Source organism: Uloborus diversus, chromosome 9, assembly GCF_026930045.1.
Source record: "Uloborus diversus isolate 005 chromosome 9, Udiv.v.3.1, whole genome shotgun sequence".
NCBI classification, from domain to species: Eukaryota; Metazoa; Arthropoda; class Arachnida; order Araneae; family Uloboridae; genus Uloborus; species Uloborus diversus.
In genome coordinates, this window is record NC_072739.1 from 11,328,553 (window position 1) to 11,348,779 (window position 20,227).

Here is a 20,227-nt window from a genome sequence, read left to right on the forward strand (position 1 = left end):
ATTTAAAAGTTTTTATCCTGCCAAAATGCTCAACCATATACGAAATTAATACATTATTAAAATAAGTATTTTAAAGAAAAAACAAAAGTTGGTGAGAGCATCAGGTCTCCTTTGTACAAGGAGATTTGATTCTGGGGGGCAAAGTGTCCTTATAAGTATTTCAAATACAAATCAAATACTTACTCATAAAAAAAAAAAAAAAAAAAAATTGATCATGTCAAATTAAAAAATGAGCCTTTCTCAAGTATACAGCGAAAACTAAGGAATAAATATTAAAAAGACATTTAAATGTTAAATTATATTCTATTAGTGGCAAACAATTTTAACTTCATAAACTATAAAAATATTTCAAAATTGATACCAGCAAGCAGTTGAAATTAGTGGTTCGAATGAAAAGGAAAAAAAATTAAGTTTTTGAATTGAAAGAATGATGTTGGGAAATTAAAGCATCCAGTAAGCTTAGTAGTACATTTAATAGTTGGTGAGGGCATTTTTAAAAATAATGCGGTAACACTTCTCCCAAGTCAGCTTTTTTAAGCTTTTGTTATTAATAAACTTTAGCTGTAGGTGATATTTTGTAAAGCAACATATATTTTTTTTGAACATTAAGTTGAATAAATAGCATATACTTAAATGTTCATTCACAATAAAGGATATTTGATCCCGGATCAAGTCTACTTGGTTGGTTCGAAAGGATCAAGTATCCCAAAGTATACTTTTCAAACACATTTCAAAATTATAGCAAAAGAAGCCAAAAATTGGTGATTTAAACACTTGTAACATTCAGTAAGTTACCGCCCTATAGCCAGTTCAAATCTTCTGCCTGAAAGCGATCTGTTTGTTCTACAATCCAAAAAAAAAAAAAAAAAAAAATCTCAACTCTGAAAACTGACAATGACACACATAACCTCAAAAGTATGTACAAAGAGCATTTAACACTTGGGGATGCAAACCTATCATGGCTGCTAGGAAACTTCGCCTCTACTAAAATTTTGTATAGTGGCAGTTTCAAGATTTGAGAAGGTGAACATGTCTCCTGAGGGATCAAGTATCCCCATACTAATATTGCATTTGCACTCTACATTTAAAATTTCACACAAATTCAGGGTTCGAAAATATCACGATACTTTGATATATATCGGATATTTTGATATATATATTCGACATTTTCAATCAGCAAACTCAAGTCTTCAAAATAATAAATGCATCTTCAAAACACTCTTTATTTTCTTATATTGTTATTACAATATAAGAAAATAAAGACTGAAGAATAGACTTAAAATTGAGGTTTCTTTTATTGTTTATATCTAACATTTCATTTCACATTTTAATCAATTTTAATGGAATTAATTTAGCATTAGCTCTTTTACTCATTTTTCTTCTGTTAGCTAGTTTTAGAGTTACATAATTCAGAAATAAAAAATATGTATTAGTTGGTGCACAGTCATAAGACTTTTTTTTTTTTTTTTCTGACAAGCGTTTAATATTAAACTAGGCACTTTCAATCAGAATTAAAATTGTTACATTACTAATAATTGTATGAACATAAAATAAAATTACTTTGTTATATTAAAGATGTATTAATACATCATAAAAATATAGTACATAACGTTTTGGCTATTTATTTTTAAAAATAAATGAACAATATTACTATGATTAAAATAATTTTTATATTGAAAATACTGTGGTTGAAAAAATAAATATTGAAAATATTAAAATATCATGATATTTTCAAAATAAATATCGGATATATATTGTGATATATATTGGCAAACCCTGCACAAATCTAATAAAGAAGTAAGTATCCATGTTATATTAGAGATGAATCAAGCATTGAAATTTAGTTAAATTAATAAATACAAATGTGACGACTAGCAACAGGCTCTGAGCCCAGCTAGGTTGGTCCTAGTCAGTTTATAAATCCCCAATGAAGATCAATGGCCCTCTTAAAGTTATTCACCCCATAGCTCATTACCCGCCTCTTCCTGTAAGCTGTTCCAAGTAACCACGACCCTAACTTACAGGTAAGGTAATCATCTGTAACTCTGATTTATAGATAAGGTGTGTGTATTGTGCAATTGAATTGAACTTGGGGATGATTTTTGTACATATTTGTATATGATTAAAAAAAAGATTTAAATGGCAGTCGTTTTGAATTAACTAGTGAGACTTTTTATCAGTTAGAAAAAGAGAGAAAGGTCTGAAAATGAGCGAGTAAAAGATTGGATAAAACACACCTTATGAAATTTGTGTTGGATTTCAATGATGTAGATTCAACAGTGAATTGATAATGATGAAGATGCTCACAAATCAGTCTAAATACTTTTTTTTCCTTGATTATTTTTACTCAATTCAACTTGTTGCTGGGAATGAAAATCAATAAGAGACAGAAATGACAATTTTTTTTTTTTTTTTTTTTTGCTCATGGTGAAATTACAACTGAATCGATCAATTGCTTACTATGATAAATATAAATAAAACAAAAATTTAATTCAAAAACTATTGACAATATTTTGACAACACACTTCAAAATTATTTGGATGCTTCACTTGCCAAATCAAGGCCCCTATAACTAGGGAGCCGACGCATCCGCCATTTTGGATCAAAGTGACCGTCTGCTCTTAAGCAATTGCCATAGGGTGAATTATTAAAAGACGCAAGAAAGAATATTAAGATCGCAAAAATAACAGAATGTGCCGCAGTGTACTGTGCTAATAGTTCATTGAAAGGATTTTGTTTCTTTAAATTTCAAAATTAATAACGCAAGATAAAAATCAATTTCATTGAAGATTTGCTGGAAATCCGAAGCTAAAACTCGGCAGTGCGAAAGCAGTAAACATTGTTATGTAAATTCTCGGTGCTATATTTTTTACTGCTATGGAGTAATTTAGTTTGAAGAAATATGCTTTTTTTTATACAACTGTTATTTTTAAATCAGTTGATAAATTAATTGCTAAGATCCAAAAATGCAATGCTGCCAAAAATAGGACTAATTCACTTTATTGGAAATTCAAGTATATAGTATTAGCATATAAAAATATATAGTTACACTAATACTACTAAGAGCATTAATAATGTAAAATAATACTAGTTTCATAATTAATTAGCAAGTTAATTAATCATACAAATAACCAAATAATAATAATATATGTAATATTTTACCAATTGAAATGTTTTCGATTTCTTGATATTTTGTTGGTTTGTTTATTTTTTAAAAATATGACACTCTGTTGTTCTAATGTCAATTTGGGACAAAAACGAATGCATTACGCTAACATAAAATGAAGCTGAAAGGAAGTGAAAACACATCTAGTGTGGTAATATTTCTCCGACTTTTGATCCAAAATGGCGGACAATTCGGCCTGGTATATGTAGGGGCTCTAGCCAAATCGACTAACTCCATAAAACAAAAAAGTCGAGAAAAGTGATAAAGAAGATGGTGTCAACCATAGTAGTATATAGGTCCTCGTGTTACATTTTCTGCCATCACAGGATCAAAAATGTACTGAACCAAAACTTTAAATATATATTCACATGCTGAGCATTGATAAAGCACTATTAAAGCAGAAATGAGGATTTTTTTAAAGAGAGGAGTTAATCGATTTAGCGATTGAGGCATCCATTTATGGAAATTTTTACACTAAGAAGACAGACTTTATAGACTGGGGGGAAAAAAAGTCAACTAAATTTATGGGGTAAAACAAAACTTAAGACTTACATTCTGAAAGCAGAAGCTATATGCTATGTAGTCCCACGACAAATCCTTTGGATCTAAATGCAATTTCGTCTCGATGAATTGAAAGTCTAAATATAAAGTTTCCAACTTTTCATATTCTAGTGCATGATACATGTGATATCCAATATGATAGTGAATATAACCATCCTGTGGCAGCAAGCTAAAATTGTATTCACCATTATCTTGCTTGCAGAGATTCATATAACTGTTAACTAATTTCTTATGGTATTCCTAAAAGAAAATTTAAGATTTCAAAACATTTCAGCAAACCTTTTGATAAATATTTCAGACACATCCAAACACAGTCGGAAAAAGTAAAACACTGAATTTCTTTTTATTTCTCGCAGCCAAAACTAAAACCAATAAATTAAAAGTTAAGGAATTAAGTTTTGTGGTTTTTAATGTCTATACTTTGCTTTTAAAAAATATTAATAATTTATGTATCAGGGTTTGAAATAGAGCGCAGGATTGCGCGAAACATGCACAAAATCGGTAAACCCAATTCAAGTTACATCGACGAATTCCGATTCGCCGCCATCAACGAATTCCGATCTGCCGACAATAACGAATTCCAACCCACTGATATCAACTGATTCTGATCTGCTGGCATCAACTGATTCCAATCCACCGGTCGAAATGAGATCCGAAAGCTGCTGGAAACAACAGTCCATTTTCAATAGGTACAGGCAATTTTTTACTTTAATTTTTTGATCGTAAGAAAAAGTCTTTGTGCAGTAGAAATATTATTCTAATCAATGGGGACCGAACTCCATTCGGATAATTAGATCCAGAAAATGGTCTATTTAAAATAATTTAGTGTGTGTTTATTTTTAGCTGTAAAATATTTTATTAAAAATGAAATAATAAAATAAAATCGCAAAATTACTGAATAATTATTTGAAAATAGGATTGATATTACACTAAAAAATTATAATTTAAAAATGAATAAATATAAAAGTAAAATAAAAATGAATAAATAGAAAAATAAAATAAAAATGAATTATTAAAAAATTCTAAACAAATTTTCAGTATTTATAAAAGTTCTCCCCAAATTCAAAAAATCCCCCCTGGAATATGAAGTAAAGGGGAAAATTCCCCCCTAGAAATAGAACCCTATTTCAAACCCTGTATGTATGATAAAGAACTTTTAAGAAATTGAAAAACTTTTTAAACCAAAGTTGTTCAATAAACGTGTAAAAGAAAGGGATGATCCTCTGATAAATGGACCATTAAAAAGAAAGACATTGTTCATGACTAGCTCTTAGGGAAGTTATATGGCCATTTAATAGATGGCTGTTTAGCAGTGTAAGAGTCATTAAGAAAAAGGGTTTTAGTGTATACACAATATTTCAAACTTTACTTTACATGTATAGAAGACTCCTCACAGGACTTTTAAGATAAATATTAAGAAAGGTGAAGACTCACAGATTCATCCGGATGATCTTCTTTCAAAATTTCTAAGTACAGGTCATGAATGCAATAACCATAGCTATCATCAAATGAGTCCTTTTCAATCTGTACTAATGATTTGCTATGAAGATTGTGCAAAATATCTTCCACTTCGAATGAGTCCATTCCCCACATAACTTCAAATACCTTAAATATAAGAAAAATTATAAATTTTTCTCTAATAGCAAACATTTGAAGGTTGTAAACTAAGTGATGGCAACATAAATCAATTTTTAATGAACTTACAAGTGCAATTGCATTAAAGTTCTCTTATGTAACCACAAGTGCTGAAAAGCGGTTAAGGACAACTTGCAAGTTGTTGATTGTTGATATCAGTGGTGAAAAACCCTACTATGTGCAGCACAGATAACAGAACAATCCTTAAGAATAATTCCTGGACAATTCATCCACGGTCTTATCAAAGCTAGACGATGTAGAAATTTTTACTTCGTGATGCACCCCCAACCTTACATTACTCTGTTACTATACATCACAACTTTTATTTATTTTTAAAGTTTTAATTAAACTTGCTTGTTAAGACTTTGCAAAATATTTTCAAGATCTAAAAATTAGATATTATGCTAGTAGGTACTTACAAATTCTAGCACCAGCAAGAAATTATCACCCCCCCCCCCAAACAGCTTTAAAAGCGGGGCTAAGTAGGAATAAATATTGCAGATAGATCTTAGAGGGTAGACATGTGTTGCAATTTCGTAGTCTCATTTTGACCCAAACAGAAGGCTTTACTCTAGGGCCGGATTTAGGGGAGGGCAGGCAGGGCTACTGCCCCGGGGCCTCTACAACAAAGGGGCCCCCCACAACAAAATTTCCTAACTTTCACGGGTCAGCAAATTTTACGTTTTTTCTCCCCTATAAATTATAATAATAATATAAAAAATAAATAGCAGTAACTTCAGGATGTATTTACTATTAAAGTGCTGATCGAAAATATCGGATATATACATATATATCAAAATATTCGGATATATATCAAAGTATCGGATATTTTCGAAAATATGATCTTTTCGCACCCTGATTAGGGGCCTCCACACTTCCAAATCCGGCCCTGCTTTACTCCTATACAGAAGTGCATTTTAGCCACAGTTTTTCAGCAATCCTTGATAGTATTCTGTTGTATCTTAGGCACGAAAAACCTTGATTTTGAGCCATGACTACAGATCACCTTTTGAAAGCATACTTTACAGTGATGGAAACAAAACTCTTCACTGTAATGCCATACATCAACTTCTCTTTTAACTATAGTAGAGACTTGATTATCCAGGCTGATTGGGACTGCTAGTGCCTCGTTTGTTGGAAGTATTGGTTGATAGAAGATACTTGAAACTTGGGAGATTTATGATACTCCTATTAAATGTTGAATGCCTGTTGATCTTTTCTTTGGCTACTGGTCTGTTTTAGGAGTCTGCTTGGGGTTCAGTACAACAGACCTCTGGTCGTAGTGCTCGGCTCGGCTGGGCCTCTTTGTCCTATCATTTTATTTCATCGGTTAATAGAAACTTTGTAAAAAAAACTTGTCAGGGTGGCATGTTTTTAAAATGCATTAATAAAAAATACAATAGAATATTTAAAAAAAAAAACGATTTTAATGATATTTTATATATAAAGCAACGTTTGACAGCTATAAAACTAAAATAGGAAGAAAAAAAATTGTAGGAAGTTTTGAACAGTCAACTGATTTTTTTTACAACGTTAAACAAGTTAAATACTGAAAGATGCATTTAAATAACAAAATTTCACAAAAATAAGTTTATTTTCAAACTGAAAATTTGTCATTTTATTAAATTTATGCCTTATACCTTTCTTTGTAAAATTATCGGCTTGGTTAACAGAAACCTTGGTTAATTGAGGTTCTACTGTATATCGTTGCCTCAGAGCAACAGTAAGATATCTAACCCCAGAAATAACATTAAGATACACTGCTCGACATTGAAAATGCCACACCAAGAAGGAGTGGTCAGAAAATGATGAAATTTGGAAAAAAGCCAGAGACAGCAAGGAATAATAAATGATCTTAATTTCAAAATGATAGGCAGAATACAGAGCGAGAACGGCGTCGGCTCAGTAGAATGTAAGACCACTGCGGACAGCGATACACGAAGAAACAGGTCTAGGCATAGAGTCAATAAGGGTGTGGATGGTGTCCAGAAGGATGGCTCTCCATTCCCTTTCAACCATTTGCCATAGTTCATCTTCTGAAAGAGGCAGGGACAGAGTCGGCAAATGCATCTAATCACATCCCACACATGTTCGATTGGTGACAGGTCAGGAGAGCATGGTGGCCAGGGAAGCATCTGTGTGCCTTGGAGAGCAGGTTGGCAGATGCAAGCACTGTGTGGTCGTATGTTATCCTGCTGAAAAATTGCATTAGGTGGCCCTTGAAGGTAAGGGATTGCCACCGGCCACAGCACATTATCCAAGTATTGTTGGGCCGCCATAGTGAGCTGAATACGAACTACTGTCTGACCACGGATTGTATGGAAAGACAAACATCTGTTTTGTAGCCGGAAATGGACGAATCTATTATTTTTTACCGATGTCAGTTTTTGCAGAAGCTGAGTCTCATTGAAATGAGCGGAAAACGCACATCAAAGTTTTACTTTTCCCCCTTATTCACATAGATTCATCTTATCTGGACATTTGAAAATTCCATGCAATCTGTGGTTGGACAGTAGAGGTGATATGGAATTGTACGCAATTGCGCCCCAAACCATTATGCCACATTGTCGTGCGGTGGGACGTTCCACAGTTACTGCCGGATTAGATCTGTCTAGACGTTGACGGCACACACGTATGCGGCGACTATCACTGGATAAACAGAAGCGGGATTCATCTGAGAACACGACATTTCGCCATTCTGTCATTCACGTCGCTCTAGTCCGGCACCATACTAAACGTTGCTGTCTATGTTATGGGGTCAATGGCAGTCTTCTTAGCAGACGCTGTGATTGCAGACCACGTGAGACCAAATGACGGGAAATGGTTCTGGTTGACACGAGAACATTCAGGGTATCTTGCACCTGCTGGAGAATCGAGAAACAAGTGACTTGTGGGTCTAATACAGTTTGTCGGTGGATGCGTCGATCCACGGGTTCTGACGTCACTCTGGCTGCCCCTGCACCCCTCAATCTTGCCACATTTCGTTGTTCCAACCATCTTCGGCACAGCCGATGCACCATGCTCGCATCCATGTGGGTATCAGCTGCGATTTGACGTACGGACCAACCTCCCCTTCTCAGTCCGATCACCATACCCCTCGTAAAATCGTCTATCTGCTGGAAGTGCCTTCGTTGACGGCGGCCTGGCATTCTCTCGTGTTACACGTATCCTCCAAAACGAAAACAAAATTTCTTCGATAATTCTCCAGTTAGAAACAACAACACGAATATTGCCCATTCTGCAAGTTCCTTCCCTTATGTCTTACTTCATGTGCACATGGGCGGATTTATGGGGGGGCAGAGGGGGGCAATGCCCTCCCAGTTTTGGGAGGACTTTATATAGTAACAACACATCTTCCAAATATTAAAAAAAAATTATCATTTTTTTCTTTTTTGAATAGTTCAGAAGGGCATGGGTGGATTTAGAGGGGTGCATAGGGGCAATGTCCCTCAGTTTTGGGAGGACTTTATATAGTAACAACACGTCTTCCAAAATCTTAAAACAAAAAAATCATGCCTTTTTCTTTTTTGAATAGTTTAATGAAAAGCGAATGTCCTTTTCTGACGAGAGAAAAGAAAAGGGGGGAGGGGAGAGCGAACATTAAATAAAAATAGTATAGCTGTCACTGGGGTGTTGAAAATGTGTTGAAATTCACTATTTTGGACTGAAAAACCTTTTGGGCAAGTATATGAATGAAAATATAGGCTAAACGAGCTCTACATTAAGCTGCAACACTTATGATAATTGACGATTATTTCAACAAATTAGAACCTAAAGCAAAGGGGGGAAAACTCCCCCCCCCAATTAGCGCTAACAGAACGATCTACTCGTTATGATTTGTGTCCACATTTCAAGTATATTTATGCATAATATTTATGTTCTTAGTAGATTAATTAGCGTTTTGAAAAATTCTAAAAAACAAAAAACATAGTTTTTTTCCTTCTCTCTTTCTCTTTTTAAGAGAGAAAGAGAGAAAATAAATACTACCGCAAACTGAATAAATTTCAGTTATCTGAGTGTTTTGATTAAATGAATCTTTTTACTTAGAAGGAGAGTACAATTATACTTACTTTATAAATACTGTTTAAAAAGTATGTAAGTCATAAGTATCTAACTCTAATTGAGTCAGACCATGTCATTATTGAAATCTAAATAATTGAGTCATCAAAAGTTTTTGAAAAATTTGCTGAAATTTTATAAAAGTCTATAAAAAGCTAACAAAGATTGGTAAAATCGTAAAAATCCTTTAACCGTAAAAACTAACGAATTTTCGTAAAAATTACAAACAAATCAAGCAAAAATTTGCTGGTAAGAGTGAATTACAAACAGGGCCGAATTTTCCTATAAGGTAAACAAGCTATTGCTTAGGGGCCCTGCTTTGAAGTGAGTCCCTAACTCCCCCCAAAAAATTCATGATTCGTTCCTTAAAAAATGGAAATTTCTTGAAAAAACTAATTTCATTTTTAAGGGCTTGAAAACCTTGAACATTTGGAAAAGTGTGGCTACAAACCTTAAATTTTAAAATTTAGAACAAATGGTAGAGGGGGGAGGAATGCCAAAATATGTCAAATTCAGCTCCTTGCCACATCCTGTATCAAAAATGTAAAAATCATGGTTCTCACGTTTGTAACATATTATTTAAAATAAATTTTTGTGACTCACATGTTTCATATCTTGCTATTAATTCAATCCCAAATGCAAAATTTTGGAAATTCTTTTGGTGTTGCTTGCTTTTATCTTACTTCTGCATATTGTCAATCTGTTTAGCCCAAAAATAAAATTACACTACTTCTATTCCTCTTTGTTTTTTGTCCCACTTGTAACTGAATAGAAGTTGTTGTAATGAGAAATCTATAGTTTTTTTTCTTTTAAATTTAAAATAGCTATTTCTTACAAAGTTAGAACAGGACTGTAAAACTTTACACTCAAGTATTAAAATATCAGAGACAAGTACAAATGAAGTGCGTTAAATAATTTTATTTATTCTAGAGTCCTTGAAAATAATTAGATAAGTCTTTGAAAATCCTAAGCAAAGTGGGCTCCAATTACTTCTACTGCATATTGTTGATCTGTTTAGCCAGGAAAAAAAATATACACTACCTCTATTCCTTTTCGTTTTCTGCACTACTTATAAATAAAAAAAAGTTGCTGCAATGAGAAATCTATAGTTTATTTTTTCTTTCAAGCTTAAAATGGCTGTTTCTTACAAAATTTGAACAATACTGTATAACTGTATAATCTGGTTATCAATTTCTATGTCTATAACAATTAACCTTTATAAGGCTTCAAAATGCAGAATTTTATATCCATTTTACAAAATTTCCTCTGAGGGAGAAACCCCCGGCCCCTTAAAATTGGAGCCCTGTGTCACTCTCTTGATAACAGCTCCCTATCTTTTTAGGTCAATTCAAAAAGAACAGCATGAAAACATGCATTAATGAAAACGACACACAAAAAAGTAAAGCATGGACTTATGCATCACATTAAACAGACAAAAACATGAGAGTGGGGGGGGGGGGGGGGAGCAATAAAAATGTTGCTAAATAAAAAAAAAATCCTGCCCCCCCAGGAACTCAGTCCTAAATCCGCCTATGCATGTGCATCCGAGAGCTGCGCATTTCACATCATTTACATAACTCAGTGATGTACAACTACTCTAAAATTTGCAAAAAACACTCCCTCTTGGTGTTACATTTTCAATGTCGAGCAGTGCATCTTAATGTTGCTCTGAGGCGACGGTATAAACAATTTTGTGCACTCTATACATAGACAACAACATAGACAACTCATCATCTCATATCCGGTTCATGCACGCCATCTCTTCCAGTTTTTGGGTTAAGTTTAATTTATAGCCTTCATCATATAAGAGGCAGTCAAATGAAAAAGAAACAATTAATTACAAGCATGGCATGAAAGTTGGTGATGAAGATGGCCTCTGTAGTAACGCTCATTCAACATTTCACATGCACTAGAAGTGAAGGAGGCATGTGTGCTCATGCCATCCTTACGGAGACCAGGTAAGAGTCACCACAAAGTGACTATAAATCAGAGCATAGCACCCTCTCTCATCTTCAGGTGGAGTATCCAGAGAAGTCTTAGATTGCAGAAGCATTATTTTATATATTCATCCCCTTAAACCGACTTCAAAATTGGTCACACTTTTCGATCACCCTGTAATTTGAATGAATGTACATTTATTATATTAGTACTTTGGAGTAACTAATTTCAAAATTGAATAAGACAATTTTTTCTGGCTTTACATAACTATCTTGCCTGAGCTAAGCAAAATTTTGAGCATTTCAAAAAAATACTGTCTCATGCTACATTAAGAACTTACTTATAACAGTAAACTACTGATTATCCTTGAAATTGGGTGGCACAAGTGCTGCGGATAATGAAAATCTCTACATAGTATAAAATGAAGTCTCCAAAAAGCGTCTGTGTGTTTGAACTCTCAAAACTTGAGAGCTACCCGGACGATTTCGCTGAAATTTTCACAGTTTGTTCCTTTAAGTCCTGAAAAGGTTTGCAGACCAGTTTGAAAAAAATTCGATCTATAGTTCTTTTTTTATTTCAATCTAGGCCCAATTTTCACATACATTCCCGAATATGGAGGTTAAAAATAACTTGCACAAATTAATATTATGTATCGTTAAAAAGAGCAGAATTTTTCGCGTTCTAAACAAGTTCTTTCAATGCTCTTACTTTATTACGGCGGAAGTAATTTGCTTTTTTAGCTCGATTTTTTTAAGGCTTAGTCGAAATTTAGGCACTACTTTCTTCATTAAATCCATCAATAAAAAGTGAAGGAATTGTCCCACAGTTTTCTTATTGACTCCATTGGAAAGAGCTGCTTTTTTTACTCCAGATCTAACTTGACCTAAGGTCGAAAGTTTAACCCTCCATCTCCATTGGAAAAAAAGTTACAAGCGAATTAAAAATGAAGTTCAAAAATCTGTTCCCTATTCAAGTTTTTAACCATTTTATTTAGCGTTTCCATGGTAATGCTTTTTGAATCCATTGTTTATTTCCATCTTTCTCATTTTCAATTCTTAAACTTATTTTATTTTGTGTTTCCATGGTTACGCATTTTAAAACCATCTTTCTCATTTTATTTTAATTTATTAAAAGTATTTTAGTATCTGTCCTCATTGTTTGGCGGGGAAATTTTACATGATGTTTTTTTTATTTCATTTAATCCTGGTTATTGAATATACTTCACTTGACACAATGGTTTTTTTTCAAAATCGACCAGGCAAAGCCGGGCAAAGCAGCTAGTCATGGATAAACTGCAAAAAGCCTAAAATGATAGACACAGACCCTGAAGTGGTTTTTGAGGGGAAAAAGTAGGAAATAAGGAATCAAAAATTTAAAAAGTAGGAAAAAAATCACTTTAAAAAAGTAGGAAAAAATAGGAAGATAAGATTACACATACATCAAGACGACTGACAATCATTAGTATGAAAAATAAACTGGTGGAAACAAAGATATTAATTACAAAAATATGAAAATAAAATCCAAACAAAGAAACACCTTTCAACAATACAGTAATAAAATTTTTAAGTGTGAAAGAATAAAATGCAATATAGCAATTGCAAAAAAAAAAAAAAAAAAAAAAAAAAAAAAAAAAAAAAAAAAAACAATAATAATAATAAAACTACTATTTTGGAGCTATAAAACCATTTTTTTAAAGATTTGTTTTGTCAAAAACGAAAACATTCCTTCGAACATCCATTTATCATTTGAAAATACTAGCACTTTCAGCTCCTGTTGTCGTAAACTATGATACAGAAGCAAAGAGAATATTAAATTAGTTTTAGTTAAAAATAATCAGCAGCTGACATGCATTCTTGCATGTCAGATGTTTGAATTTGAAAAAAAAAAAAGGAAGAGGACTGAAAATGCAGAACTAAAATAAATTAGTTCTTAAATATGGGACATAAAATTTATAATAAAATAATTGAACTAAATAAATAACGAAATAAGTAAACTAAAGGGTTTGTACTATGTTATGTATTTTTAGCATTCACAATACATTTTTGTTTCAGGCACGTCATTTATAGGAGTCAGAAAGGTCAATTTCTCCCCTCCCTGGTTTTGGAAAATTAATGCTTAACTATACAAGTTTGTGTGGTTTTTGTTTATTTTCAGATAAAATTTGCATTCAATATACATCCTTCGCTAGCCACCTCCGGGGGCGGGGGGGGGGGGGGGGGTATCAAAATGATGGGCCAGTTTTAATTTTAATCAAGCAATAAAAACGAATATTATTTTAATGTCTAGTAAGTTACCGCCCTATAGCCAGGGCTAAGGCAGAAATACATGAAATACACCGCCAGCTCAATCAATTCATGCCGAGGACTGCAATTTCGTGCTTATTAGCACTCATCAGCCCGGCATGGGAGTGACTAAGATGGAGGTGGAAAACCTCTTAAGGAAGTGGAATTGACTGAATTTGCGGTGTATTTCATGTATTGTTGGTTTGATGATTTTTACCTCCTTCTTGTTCCAAAATTTTTGTCGAGAAAAAAAAGGAAACAACCATGCATGGTAAACATAACATTTTTATCAAAGACAAAGATCAGTTACTAATGTTTCTCTGTGCATAAAAGGAAAGGCATGTAGTTTCTCTCAATCCTCACCATACAACAAAAATATTAATTCGGAAATTGTTCACGAATTTGAGAGTGAGGGGGGAGCACCTGGCATCAAATGCCTGCATATATCTCTTTCTCCCCCCTACCTTTGATCAGGCGTACTAAGTACAATAACTTACAGTAGATACGCCGCATCGGTATAATTGCGCACCCCGAAAAGAATAAGAGTCAGTCAAAAAAATTTTAAATGTTCAGAAATGCCATATTGCCATAAATACAGCACATAAAAATGATGAGCAACTCCTCGATATTGATGATAAATCAGAGTAGAAAATACCCATTATATATATAAAAAGAAAAAAAATACATATTTGCTTGTGGCTCTATCCCCCAACTTTTAAAAATGTGAAGAAATAAAAACGGAATCTCGCATTTAAATTGATTTCCGATTTTTCTCCAAAAAACGGGAACGTTTGGCCCATCCAGGTTTTGCCGCTTTCTCTCTTTCCTTTTTTTTTTTTTGCAAATACACTCTTTGCAAGGAAAGAAAATGAAATTTTATAAATTTTATAATCATGTTTACGATTTAGAATGAACAATAATCATATTTATGTACGAAAAAAGTTAGTTTCCGCAATTATTTTTGAAGTGGTCCGTTTTTGCGACTTTCTGTTATCTGTGGCTTTTAGTTTGTACTAACATCAATAAAATATGTACAGTGTACAAGTTTTTCATTTTTCGCTTCCTTATCTTCCTTTTAAGGTTTTACATTGCCTTTCTTTTTAAATACATCCCTTTCACTTGTAATCATACAAAAAATTGGGAAATAGGAAATTCGGCTTTTCCCGCACTTCTTGAACAGACGACCGTTTACTTTAATTTTAAAGCCTCTTTTATTGAGGGGCAAATATATAATTGCATCAGAATGTGCCAGTATCTATTTTTTTTAGTTTCGTTAAAACAGTAGGACTGAAGTCGGGGCAATAAAAAGAAAAGTCGATCATGAACGCCGCAACGGCAAAAAAGTCACTTATGAAAATTTAACTTTTAAACACACAATTGCCACGGTGTTCCTTTCAGAAATTAATGTAGTCAGTCAATGAAAAGCTCAGGATATGCTTGCTTCTTTTGCTTTTCAAAATTGAAACATGCAGAAAATTATCGGTGCGGCATTGTAAAAATAAGAATCAGTGCACAATTAGAAATGCTATACTAAAGAAAGAAAAAGTAGGAAAAAAAAAGGAAAAAGTAGGAAAATAAGGAGAGAGCTCTAAAAAGTAGAAAAAATAGGAACTCTTCGGGGTCTGTAGACAGATAAGGAAAAACTTGTCATTCCTTAAAAATTTGGTTGTATTGATGCATAATACTTTTTGCAAACAGTGAAAATAGTACTGTAATTTTTTTTTTTTTTTTGTATTTTTGCACAACAGAACTTAGCATTAAAACAATTGTATGTACAGTTAAAAAAGCACAATAAATAAATTTATAAGCAAATAAAACAAAAATACAACTAAGTTTAAATTTAATTTTTCGAAGAAAAAAGAAAGTCGTCGATACTTCTTTTTGCAGCAAAGATGCATGTTCCTGATTGTTCATTGACACACCAATAATTGAGACTTAACTGTAATTTTTTTATCATTTTAATAAAAGTAAACAAAGATGATTTAAAAAGGAAAACAATTAACAAAAAAATTAAAAAATATATATAACCTTACCTTATTAGGAACAAAGATATCATCAGGAAATATTATGAAGTCCAAAAAATATTTCCACAGTTCTTGAATAGGTTCAAAACTGAATCGGACAATTTCTTTAATATCACTTAAACCATCACCAGATCCATGTCTTTGACGTATTGTTTTTGAAATTCCTTTCTCAAGTTTATTCTTCAAGTTTTCCCAACGTTTGAAGTTGTTACCATGCTCACTCATCATACTCCCTATTAAACTTATAGTCATAGGAGAACCTGGGGGCAAAAAAGATATAACACATTTATGTAAAAAAAGTAAACCTTTGAAAAACAGCATTAAGAGTCATTTTTTTTAAAGCTGGACAAAATGAATGGGAGCCTGATAGTTGACACCTTCGATTTTCCTGAAACTTTCAGAATATGTTGCTAGTATTGTGATAAGACAAAGTGTAGCTTCTTTCTTCTCAAATTTGACTTGTTGGCAATTCAGTGGAGGTCAAAGTTTAAGGACGTGAGAAAAAAGAGCTTAATATATGATTCCTTTGCTTCAAAACCAATGAGTGTACCAAGCCAATTTTTTTTTTGTGGATACTACTTGATACTAGGTACATGCTAGCCGAAATATTTTGGTCGCTCATTCATGGCTTTGAGGGCAAAGGTCAATTGAAAATGCTATTTTTTTTACTTTTTTTGCCTTGTTTAGGCCCGGATATCTGCTAAAGCCGTGAGTAACCCTCGGAAATAAGTATATACCTAACTACTCACCACAGTATAGTACTAAGAAAAACATGAAATATCATGAGTTACTCTTTGCTTTAGTAGTTAAACGGTCTCAAAGTCGATGATTTTTTAAAAATAGCCAAGTTTAGACGTCAATAACTCTGATCGCGACGTATCAGCAACTTTGGGACACAGCTGTAGTTATAGTCCAAGTGGTCTATTTTAAGGTCCAGGTTAGAAACCCATGGCAACTAATAAACTTTTTTAGTTATACGGCCTCAAAGTTGAAAATTTGAGCTATAATTTCATTTTTTTTTTTCAATTACTCTATGATTGGTGAGTTAGTAACTTAGAAAAACATCTGTAATTACATTCAAAGTGATATAGTTTTAGACTCAAGCCAGAAAACTTTGGGATCTAATCATCTTGCTTAATTAAACGGTCTCACAAAAATGATAATTTTAACATAAAGTGTCAAGTTTCAACTAAGCTAATCCACGAAAACAAGACTTTCAGACACAGCTGTAATTGTGCTCCAAGTGATGTAGTTTTAGAATCTGCTTCATACCCATGACACTTTTAAAATTTCAAAAAAATAATATTTTTAATTCGAACTTTTACTTGTTCAATATAGTTACTAGCACGTGTTGAGTTTTCTCCCTTTTCAAAATGTATTTCTGAATTTTTTAAAAGTTTCGTAATTTATTTTATAGATGGCAGCATTAAATTATATGTAAAACCTATAAAACCGGATAGTAGTGGCTGATGTAGCCATTTTAAACAAACAACACTGAACCGAAGCTTTGAAAGGCGGAGCATTCAAAACAAAATCTATCAACAACCAGCTTTTTTTAAATTTTTAGCAGAGAGAATGTTGGCCAGATATTGTGTAAAGGTAAGGTACTGCTTTTTTTATGTTAACCAACTATTTTTTCATTTAAGTAGTTTACAAGTACTAGTGTTCAAATAGTTGTACTATTTTAATGAGACTTAACACGTGGTACAATAGCCGAAACTCAAATCCCACCATTATCTACTCGCAAAATAATGACTGAGAAGCTGTATGAAAAAATATTCTTTGATGAAACTGGATGGGCATTGCCAGTTAGAAAATTTTCAAAATTTAGCGATAAGCAGAAGAATTTTATGCGTCAGCTGTTTTTGGAAGGAGAGAAGACTTCCATAAAAATTACTCCCGAAAAAGCGGCAAAAGAAATGAGAAAAAAGAAATCTAAAGGGAGAAAAACTATTTTCGCCTGATGAGTATCTGACGACTCAACAAATTAGGAGCATGTTCTATCGCATGGCGTCTAAGATGAAAAAAGGAAAACTTGTGGAACATGATCAGACTCTTGAAGACAATGAGCAAGTAAGTTACTATACATAATGCATTCGCATTGAAAATTTAAAAATCTAAGATTTCCTTTTGCTTAATAGAATCGAAATATTTTTTTTTAAATAATTGATTAGATAAATATAAGGAAAACTTATTAGCTGATAATAGCTTTTTTTTATAATGGTAACCTTTAAATTTGAGTGTCTCTATCTTGTTAAACTTAAGTGTACTTTCCCTAGGAAGAAGATAGAAATGAAGTAAGATCAATTCTCCAAGAGATAAGGGCATTGGAGCTATAGGAAAGCCACCTTCATAAGTTTCAAATGTAAATTTTTCTCCATGCAACTCCAAACCTCGGGTCTGCAAGAGCAAATCTGTGCTGTATTTTGAGTTATATGTTGCCTTTTAAGTTTAGTAAAAAAAATATTTATTTACTTTCAATTGTTTATTATTCATGTATGCAAATTTCTACTGTACTTACTTTATTGTGCAATTGAAATCCTATTTATAAAATACAGCATTGACTTATTTTGATTATAAAATCAAGAATGACATTAAGAAATAGGAAAATTGATTGTTTTGCGCGAATGAAGAGTGAAAAAAAAGGTTGTATTTGCAAAAAAAATTAACAAGTCCCATGGGTATATAATCTGGGTCAAAAACTGAATGCTGGGGACTGAAGCTGTAATTACAGCTGTGTCTCAAAATTTTGACTCGTGGATTAGCGTAGTTGAAACTTGACATTTTATGGGTAAATTATCATTTTTGAAACCGTTTCATTAAGCAAGATGATTAAATCTCATGGTTTTCTCACCTGAGTCTAAAACTACATCACTTAGGGTATGATTACAACTGTTTCTCGAAGTTACTAACTCATCAGTCATAGAGTAATTGAAAACAAAATAAGTTGAAATTATAGATCAAATTTTCAACTTTGAGACCGTGTAACTAAAAAAGTTTATTAGTTGCCATGGATTTCTAACCTGGACCTTAAAATAGACCACTTCGACTATAACTACAGCTGTGTCCCAAAGTTGTTGATGCGTCGCGATCAGAGTTATTGACGTCTAAACTTGGCTATTTTTAAAAAATCATCGACTTTGAGACCGTTTAACTGCTAAAGCAAAGAGTAACCCATGCTATTTCATGTTTTTCTTAGTACTATACTGTGGTGAGTAGTTAGGTATATACTTATTTTCGAGGGTTACTCACTGCTTTAGCAGATATCCGGGCCCAAACAGGGCAAAAAAAGTTTAAAAAATAGTATTTTCAATTGACCTTTGCCCTCAAAGCCATGAATGAGCGACCAAAATATTTCGGCTAGCATGTACCTTGTATCAAGTAGTATCCACATAAAAAAAATTGACTTGCTACACCCATTGGTTTTGAAGCAAAGCAATCATATATTAAGCTCGTTTTTCTCACGTTCTTAAACTTTGACCTCTACTCAAGGGCAAACAAATCAGTTTAAAAAAAAAATAAACTTCACTTTTTCTTATCATAGTACCACTAACACATCCTGAAATTTTTACGAAAATCGAAGACATCAACTATCAAAAGTGTCCAAGCTTAAAAAAAATGACTCTTAATAGTTCCAATAAAAATATGAACTATAATAATCATCAGAAACCAATATCACCTCATTAAAAAAAAAAAAGAAAAAGAAAAAAAAAGAAATAGTGTGGCCCTACACAACTTCCTTTTACTTTGATTAAATAATATTTTTTTTTTTTTTTGACAAATTCAAAGAATGGGCATGTCTACTCCTGCTACCACTACATCCTTTTTTAAACATTTCCCTATATGCTTGAAAATATGATGAACATCATAGGCGGCTCGTGCGTCAAAAAAGTGGGGGGATCAGAGGATACGTGGGGATGGGAGAGAGAGGTGAAGTTTAGGTGGGCACTAGGGTGGTCCAAAATTTCGAAGGTGAACATTTTTTGACTCCTACCCTCCCACTTTGTTCCAATGCATTAAAAAATAAATCTGATAAAATTTGAAAACATTTCGATAATATTTAGAGGTAGCTCAACGAGATGAAGTTTTCATCATTGCTGAATAGAACGCGTACAACACACGACCATTGATCTCACTAAGGTAAAATACAATTGCTATTTTTATTAACAAGAAAACAATTGCTTTATAAAATTGCTATTTTATATAGAGACTTAACAATAGCCATTATGAAAATACTTTTGTAAATATAAATACATAAAATCTATTCCTTTAACAGTCGTGATCGAATAAATTTTCAACTTGTTGCTTATGTATGCATTCTTAATTCTTTTTGTTTTGATTTCACCACTGTTGGAATAGCAGTTTGCACTTATTTTTGAAATGCATATGTCTCTTTACTTTAAAATAACTGAGCATGGCAAATACATCAATTAGATCAAAATCAGAGGTTTATCTTCTTAGTTCAATCATAAGTGAGCTGACAGGTAGTAAACTACATGCAATTCGTATGGCATTGGGTATGTTTCTTCATAACCATATTGAATTAAAGAAAACCGTAAGAG

At 32.8% G+C, this 20,227-nt stretch overlaps 1 protein-coding gene across 1 annotated transcript in view; it reads right to left on the reverse strand.

The window, feature by feature from the left end:
* LOC129229749 (apoptotic protease-activating factor 1-like) overlaps window positions 1-20,227 on the reverse strand; it is a gene marked incomplete at its 5' end in the record, with an annotated part of 108,278 nt that overhangs the window by 74,353 nt on the left and 13,698 nt on the right. Inside the window, 4 exons of the mRNA XM_054864119.1 lie at window positions 3,719-3,967; window positions 4,249-4,386; window positions 5,162-5,332; window positions 15,675-15,925. Coding sequence (XP_054720094.1) covers window positions 3,719-3,967; window positions 4,249-4,386; window positions 5,162-5,332; window positions 15,675-15,925 — 809 coding nt within the window. The remainder of the gene's footprint in view (window positions 1-3,718; window positions 3,968-4,248; window positions 4,387-5,161; window positions 5,333-15,674; window positions 15,926-20,227) is intronic.